Below are 9,151 nucleotides of genomic sequence, written 5' to 3'. Positions count from 1 at the left end.
ACACACACACACACACACACACACACACACACACACACACACACACACACACACACACACACACACACAGACAGACACACATATATATAATATTTCTATTGTACCTTTATACCTCACACATTTTCATCTTTATATTGCTCATAATATTCATTACAGGGGTTACTATTATGTTACATATCTCTGGGACTCTAACATAAAAACTCACACAGCCTTTTAAATGATATCCTGTCTGAAACAATACAATAATTTATTTTAAAACTCCTATAGTAATACAGATTTTTTTCTATGCAGTAAAGATTGATTATGGAGAATAGTAGATGAAACAATGTGTCATCTATAATCTGTTGACCTTATTTTCAATGACTTTTGATGATCTGGTCATTCCCCTAATTTATATATTTTTTCTAATATCCATTTGCAGATTAAAGCATGATGCATTAGACTGACAAAGCACTGTATTTTCCCATATTATGCAGTTTTTTTAAGAATGTGTCAGTGAGGTTTGGTTAATGATACACTAAAAAAGTAACATATCCAGTTGTTACTTCAATATTAGTTATTTAGGCATGATCTTTTAAAATAACATGGATGGGTGGATGGATTCATTAGTGTAACCGAAAGAAGCCAGAGTAATTCAGTCAACTGAAATAATAATTAGAACTGGTATTTTCAGATTTTGCCACATTTTAAAGTGACTTGCATGGCAAAACAATTTGCTGTGTGTTTTCTGAATACAGCCATGTAATGAAAGTGAAGAATGACACAAAACATTATTTGGATCATTGCAACTTTATTAGTTATATGAACATTATTGTACCTCACACATTTTCACCTTTATAATGCTCATAATAAATATTACTAGTGTTAATATTATGATGATTATCTCTTAAACACTAACAAAAAAACTTAAAATTGAAGAGTAATTAGAAAAGTATTTCTGCCATATCAGCATGCATGCACAACACATGAAATAATAAATTATATGCTTGTTTGAGTATTGTACTTTTAGATGTGGTACTGAGAAGTCACAGTATTTTGAACCAAGTTTGTGAGACAACAGCTCATTCTAATAATATAACAAGAAGACAATGAAAAAGTGAATAAGAATTATAGATGCAAATGTCAGTTTATTTTCACAAGACAATAGGAAATAAATAAGCAATTAACAATAAATAAATAACATCAAATAAATAGCTACAACAAATATTTCTTCATGTAACACATATAAATCTTCAATGTGAGATTCAAGTATTTCTGCGAGTGGCAGCGTTCTGCAACACAAATGGTCATTGTGACACCCTAATGAGTTTAGACGTACAACTGGTCTGCTTGTGAGGCTACATTTCAAGTGAAACATTTTCAAGTAAATCTAAATGAGCCGTTTTGAAGTTTCTTCGTCATTCAGTTCCACTGGATGTCTCCTCAGCTTGTGTTTTCCATCACTTCGTCCTCCACTCATCATTCTCCAGGCACAACTTGGGTGCCACAGGAGCCTGTTTTTCTTTTTCAAGAAGGTTCAGTGAACTTAGTTAGTCCACAACCTTGATTCTGAGTTCATTCAGTTCTCTGTGCCAAGTCTATGGTACACTGGGTAGAGAAGGGCCACCACGTATCCATTCCTCCTGCTCTGCTGGTAGAGAGTGTTGATGTCCTCCTCCAAGCTTGAGCTCGGGCATGTAGTGTTCAGAAGCCAGGAGTTCTCCTTCTTCTCCTCACTGCTAGACATCGGGCTGAAGTCCTCAGGACAGCTGCCCATCATTTGTCTGGCTTGCTCCTCAGGAGACTGGAAGGGGAGAACATTGTAAGAAGTTGCATCAGTGAAGGTTGGTCCTTCACTCTGCGTGGTCTCGACGGATCCCTCCTCGGTGTAGATCTGCAAGAAGACTACCAGGCACAGGACGAGCAGCCAGCGCTTAGCGGGGCTCTTCTCGGCCGGGGGCAGATATTTGCGCACTTTGGAGGGGTACATAACGCGGGTGTTCCTCTTGCGCGGGCGCACTGCAGCTCCGCGGGGATGGAACGCCGGCTGCTGCGGCTCCGGGATCCGCTCGAAGGTGAAGATCTCCGGCTCGGTGTTCCGCGGCATCATCGGTCTGAAATCAAACTGCGACTGCTGCTGGAAGAAAGTGTTTGTCGGTAGCGAGAAGAGCAGGCTGTCTGATCTGGTGTACATTGCTGGTTCAGGTCAGTTACAGTGCGTTAGTTGCTCTGTGTCTCTGCTTCTCAAAAGTGACTTCTCTAACTTCAGTGTGAGGTTTTATATATTTGCTTTTAAGAGACGCCCATAAGAAAAGCCACACCTTCGGAAAATACATGGTTTTAGCCAAAAATTCCAACGTTTTACATTAATATATGAGCTCAACAAATGTCAATAGGAAAGTATGCTTGACTTCAGATAGCTCAGCAGAAAATAAAAAAAAGGTTATATAAAAGCAAAAAGATACATTTGTCAAATTATATTTTAATTTTATAGAGCCAAAAATCATAGGATCACGTTGAGTTAGATTTAAATGACTTTTATTTATTTTTGTATTTACTTAGCCTACTTACTTACTTACTGTAGACTACTTAGACTACTTACTTATTGATTGATTGATAAAAAAAAAACTCCCCTGTATTTTATTTTATTATTTTTCATGTGTGAATTAGCCTATATAATGAGTTTATATATATACACACACACACACACACACACACACACACACACACACACACACACACACACACACACACACACACACACACACACACGTCTGTTAAATTATGTAATAGCAGAAGTACATTTCAGTCATATTATTTGAGAATCGACCGGCGTAGCCAACGCTAGCTCACGACCAATTCGTTCGCGTATTTTACAAGGTGGCTAATTTGTACGAATTCGATTTGAAAACCCTGTTAACAACCATATGAATAATTAACGTAATCCCCCGTTGATTTTGGAGGACAAATGTTTTGCAAAAAATAAATATTTCCAATAAATAAATAAATAAATAAAATTATTTAACAAAAGAGTATGGGAGGAAAACAAAAACAACAACAACAACAACAACAATGAAAACAACAAAAAAAAAAAAAAAAAAAAAAAAAAAAAAAAAAAAAAAACAATTGCAACACAAACTTTTCAGATAACTTTCTTTTCTTTCTTTTTTTTGGAAAATTACACCTACACATTTCTGTCTTTTAGGCAACATAAATGAAATAAATCAAAATGAGTTTATATTTGAAAACATGTTCATCAGGTTTATTCAATTCAAAAGGTGTATTCAATTCATTTTTAAGCTGCATTTTAAATGTATTTCTTTTTTTTTTGGATAACTTAATAGAGCATCACATAATTGACCCAAATGCACACAGTTTAACTTACTTAGTATGAATAATCTAGATGTTAAATATTCATATTTCAGTTGATTTTTCTAATTTTGTATTAGTGTAGGCCTATTTAATTCCACATAAATTAAATACAATTTTATTAAATTGTTAAATTGATTAATTAGTGTATTAACAGTTGTGAAAAATTGATATAATTTGTTACTTTCTTTGTAATAATTTGATAAATTTACTAGCAATTCTGAGTGAAAATTGTTTTAAAGTAAATCCTACATCATTTTTTCAGTGTAGAATCACATCAGTGACTCAAGCTATACTCACTGAGCCTGAGGTAGTATAGTATTTTATGTGTTCAGAGGAATTTTCAACACAACTTGAAATAGAGGCATACTTTACAGTAACATTCTTGATGTGATTATGGGGCAATAAATTAAACTGAACATAAAACTTGAGCTTGGCAAATGCTTTTTTCATTAAACTTTTTTCATTAAACCAAATTAATGTTTATTTTTTTCACTGTTCTCTTGTTTCCCACATAGCTACTGATTACAGCCGTAACATGCAACAGCATGAGATTTCTCAAGCCTTATCTTAGATGCGAGAGAGAAAAAAATGTTTTCGGTCAAGCACCCACAGTGTAGTTTAGTCTAGAACTTCCTCAGGAAAACTTACACTTCAGAGAAGAATTGTGATGATTGAGGTGGAAAAAAAAACAGAATTGCGGGGATGTAATCTCAGACCTGAGAGAAAAAGAGTTAAAATTGCTGGATGTAATTTGAATTTTAGATAAATGTTCACAATTCTGAAATAAGTCAGAACATGAAGTCATATCTCACTGTTTTTTTTTTTTATGTTGTAGCTAGTCCAGACATACAGTTTTTTTTCTGAACTTGCAGCAGACAGCTAGTTGGTTAGCAAGTGGGTCACTTGAGATGCACTGCACCATGAAATGCCGTGAACTTTTATGAGGATTCCTCGTGCAAGCGCTTGTGGCCTCATATGGACTGATTCCCTTGTGTACCTGTCATTAGCTTCATGATATGAATGAACTTATTCTGTCCAATCAGATGGCATTACCTTCATGTCTCATTCATGTGGTCTGTGGGGAATGTCTGCTCCCGGTGAAACCACAGGCCCGGCATGTTTACATTAGGAAGGGCCTCAGGGGCTTTGCGTCACCTTACTAAAATTAACCCTCAAGGTAGGAGAGTGAATATGCTCATAGGTGTGAGCGTCGAGCTGTATGACTTATGGTTTCAGTGGTGTGAAATAATGTAGCTCGGCATGCAGTGACTTTAACATTGTGCTCTTTCAAGTATCTGAGCTTAATCATGCATAGAACAATTGTGTTATTACTAAACCATGGAAGCACTGTTCCTCCACGGAAGAAAAAAATCTTTTTGTCTTGTAATTCTGGCCTTTTTTTCCCTCACAATTCTAAATTTCTATTTACTTTGTTTCTCACAATTCTGAGAACAAAATAACTATAACAAAAGATATAATCTCATAAATGCGAGACAGAAAAAAAAAAGGTCAGAATTGCAAGATAAAAGCTGTAGGACAGAAAGTCATGAATGAATTTCATTCATTTCTTATTCCGTGGAAGTAAAAAAAGCATTTGCGAGAGCGAGATGTAAACCCAGCTCAGATAAGAAGGTTCTCTCAAAGTTATAAACATAGGTTCTTCCAGTAGAACATTTCTTGAGTGTTATCTGGTCTTTAATAAAGTTATCAAATTGTTAGCACAAAAAAATATTTATACATTGTTGAAATATTTATTTATTTATTTTCCTGAAACCTTTTAGTTAAGTGTTACTAGTTGCATGTAACGTCCCAGTAAAGTTTGCAAAATTCTAAAATGGAATGTTTCCTTTAACGTTCAAATAACCAAAAACATTTTAAAATCTGGACGTTTTGACTGGTCAGAGAAGTAACGTTTTCACAACCTAATAGGAACATTAGCTATTTTGGATTATTTTGGCTATTACAGGAGTACAGAACTCAGGGAAATAAGTCATAATTGTGAGAAGTAAACTCACAAGTCACAATTTGCTACATTCATTCATTCATTCTGTGGTGGAAATGGGCTTCTATACTAAACAGCACTGTGCCTGCACCAGACAGTGTGAACTAATGCAGACTCATCTGGAGCTCTGTGTCTAATCTGGTGTGACTGTAGCAGAAGGGAACAGTTCTCATGAGCATGTTTGACTGAGCTTGTGTTTTTGCAAAGGCAACAGATGCAACTTGACAGGCAGAACAGTGAGCATCTGAGTTCTTGGTTTGTTAGCGAGATGTGGGTCATTGTTCGCTTTTAATTCTTATTACAGTGTGTCCTTCATGCCAAGTGCCTACGTGCTGATTATCATGACATTTGAACGTCATTTATCAGCAATGCCGCTCATTAAAGACAGAGGGCGGACTGGTTCACCTTCACATACAGTAGCTGCTTGTATTTACAGTGTGCCTTAATTACTTCTACATTCAGTTTCATTCAGACTCATTTTAGTGCGTTGCATATACTTTGATTAGGGTTGAATAGAGTTGGATCTCACAAAAACATGTTCCTTTTCACGCCAAAATCAAAAAAATAAGTAAATAAAAAAGATTGTTTTGCAAAAGAAAATTAAGCTTATTCTAATATATTAATATCAGTTAACGCCATTCATTTTTTTGATGGATGTTAAAATAAATGTAAAGAAGTCTAAATGTTCTTAAATGCCCTTAAATGTGCAACATATAATTTATTTATTTATTTAAATTTTTAAGATGACAACATCACAACAGGTTTCATGATATTCAATATAAAATATTATTTTAGCATAAAAGTGCTAAAGAGCATGAAGATGACAAAGGTGCACACAATGGAATGTTTCTGAAGTCTTAAAATAGATCTGTTTATTATAGACGTGTGTCTGTTTATAGGTTGGAATGCTTCCTCATTGTGTCGGAATAACAATGCCTCAATTCAGTTGTCAAAGAAGGTGTGAGAACTCTGTATGTCTGACACACGTGGCGTCATACGGATTAAGGCATCTCATGTGTCTAAAGACATCTAAATATTTGACCCCCAATTAAGCATCAGCAAGCCTGCAATTTTAGACGAGGGTGGATCAAGCACTTACGCATTTGGCTAAAAAAGCTTTATTCACAGGGACTAACACTGCTTTCAGGTTATTCACTTGTGTGTTTTGTTTGAGAATGAAACCTGTGACGTTGGTAATGCAGTACTCCACCAGCTAAGTTACAGGGTCACTTTCAACTCAGCTGACAAGTCAACAGGCTTCTTTCTTCAGAAGTGCATTGCTTAACTTCAGAGGTCACGATTGGTCTGTCTTAAAAGCTTCATATTTTTTAAATTCAAATCAAATTCTCTGTAAGAAAATGAATGATACTTTCAGGAACCAGACTGATGCATTCTGTAGCAATCATTATAATTCAGTGGATGGATCAAATGACAAATGATCGCAAAGAAATCACTGCAGTGAGAATTTGTTTAAAGAATGATTTAACATGAAATCAATGAAACAAAGCAGGTTTACAACACAAGCGGATGTAATGCATCATTTCTACTCTGTATGGGAGATGAGAAAACTTCATGGGAAAGCATGAAGTCATTGCTGTTTGAGAATTCCTCTTCTTAGCTGTAATGTACGCTAAAACACAAACATACACAACTGTAAAGAGCTAAAGGGGTTTTCTGTCAGCCTCAGCAGGTGTTGCACTTTGTCATTCATTTTAGACAGGTGTTTGTCTCATGTTGTTTAAACAATGATGTAATGATGACTGGTGGGTTTCAGGCAGCATAATGTGTGAGTAATGAGTGACTAGTGAGGTTTAATTGATTTTAATTTAAAATGTTTTAATTTAATAATTAAATTCAATTCAATTTAATTAAGAATTTAAGAATTGAATGTAATAATTTAAGAGTTTAAGTGAATCATTTAAGAATTTAATTAAATTTTTTACATTTTATTTACAGTTTTAGTTTTTGTTATTTTTTATTAGTCCCCCCCCTTTTTTTTAAACATTAGTATTTGGATTTTATTCTTTGAATTTCAGTTTTAATTTCTTTTATATCAGTTTTGATTCCTTTTATATGTCACATTTTATTTCAGTTAGTTGCCATGACAAAATGATAATTTTGTAGTTTTAATTAATAATAATACTAATAATAATAATAAATGCAAAATGAATATATATTTAAATATTTTCTACATAAAATGTAAATACATTTAAATATTTTTAAACATATGTTTACATATTTACATATGTTTTCTACATTTTATTGTTTGTTTTATTATATGCTTATATAGAGCAATACAGGATTTCATGTAGAATTCAGTCCATTTGGTTTTTAGAGCTACATTTAAGACTAGCAGCTGGATTCATATGCAGCATCAAAATGACACAGTGACAGTCATCATTAGCAGAGAAGTCATATTACCTCAGATAAGGAATGGCAGATAGATTTAATGGAAACTTGTCGTTAAAATACAAGTATATCTTTCATCACAGACTCCTGATGGAGGGCAGATAATGTGTGTTTACAGAAGGTAGAAAGATAAAGATTGTGTGTGTACGTGTTTGGAGTGACATTTCTGATGAGATTGTTTAATTGAGATGAGATGTTTATGTGGCACAATTGTGTGAAACTAGCTGCTAGTCAGCTAGTGAGTGCAGTCACAGTCACCTGCTAGCTGGTAGATCATATTGCACTACACTGATATCAATGCTAAGGCTGTGTGTTTGGTTTTTAAAAAAATGAAAGATGTGCACCTTGATTTCAGTGAGTTGATTTGTATAGAAGTGTCTGTAAACAACAAAAATGGTGGTAAAGTGTCATTCTGACCTGTCGTTATAAACAGGTCTGTACAGTGTGTTGTTCTTTTATTAGATGTTTAGTTTTATTTTTAAACTTTAATTTATGTACCTTCAATCGAAACTGAATTAAAATGCCTCATACGTCTGTTCCTTCTTCAGAATTTTCTGCAGTTATAGTTGGATTATTTTACTTTTAATAAATGCACATCGAGTAATAATTTCTTGTTTCATTTGTCATTTGAATATTAATGCATTCTGCTCAACGAAAAAAAAAAAAACATGACATGATGTTACATGCAACTACTGTACACTCCAAAAACTAAACAAATTAAAACTGAATTGAAAGCCATCATACTGTTTTAATCTAATTTTGTTATTCTGTTATCGTTTTTATTTTTATTTTTCGTCTCCACCACTTTCAGCAGAATATATTATCATTAGATAAACGTTATTGTGTGTGTGTATTGATGTGTGTTTGTGTGTATACATATGTATGCATATATTTATTTATTATTTCGTTTTCATGTTTTCTTTTGCTGCCTTTCAAGGAATTTTAAGATTAATTGAGCACTCACAAAAAAAAAAAAAAAAACCATTCACAAAGAACGATGTAATTACATATTTATTTGATTAATGATGCATATCATTGCCGGTATGTGGTCTTTGTAACAATTACACAATGATTTTTAAGCAGACAAAGGAGGACTCAACACATCCAGACAGAGCACAGACATTTTACATCATCACACAATCATTTTTTTTAGTTTTTTTTACCCATTATGAATATTCCCTGGAAACACATTCAATGGCACACATAGTATTACACATATTTTACAGTCAATGACATAAGCATTCCCAGACACACACACACACGACTGAGTCTGAGTGCTGTAGGCCGTTTAGTGCAGTGTTTGAGATTGTTTTTCACTCTGTGATTCATCACTTTCCCTTACGCTAAGTGACGTGCATGTATATCAGGTTACAGTCAGAGCGTCGACTC

At 34.1% G+C, this 9,151-nt stretch overlaps 1 protein-coding gene across 1 annotated transcript; it reads right to left on the bottom strand.

Moving 5' to 3' along the window:
* Positions 1–773: 773 nt before the first annotated feature.
* Positions 774–2,228, bottom strand: ier3 (immediate early response 3). Its single transcript, XM_019070442.2, has one exon. It carries the CDS (start codon positions 2,171–2,173, stop codon positions 1,559–1,561), a length of 615 nt encoding a protein of 204 aa, XP_018925987.1. The 5' UTR covers positions 2,174–2,228; the 3' UTR covers positions 774–1,558.
* Between the last annotated feature and the right edge of the window lie 6,923 nt (positions 2,229–9,151).

Source organism: Cyprinus carpio, chromosome B5 (assembly GCF_018340385.1).
Source record: "Cyprinus carpio isolate SPL01 chromosome B5, ASM1834038v1, whole genome shotgun sequence".
Classification (NCBI taxonomy): domain Eukaryota; kingdom Metazoa; phylum Chordata; class Actinopteri; order Cypriniformes; family Cyprinidae; genus Cyprinus; species Cyprinus carpio.
The sequence above is the reverse complement of the archived record's forward strand: the minus strand, read 5'-3'. Positions and strand labels throughout refer to the sequence as shown.

Bases quoted from the DNA above. Each gene is read 5' to 3' on its own strand.
- ier3 (XM_019070442.2), bottom strand. From the start codon at position 2,173: ATGTACACCAGATCAGACAGCCTGCTCTTCTCGCTACCGACAAACACT.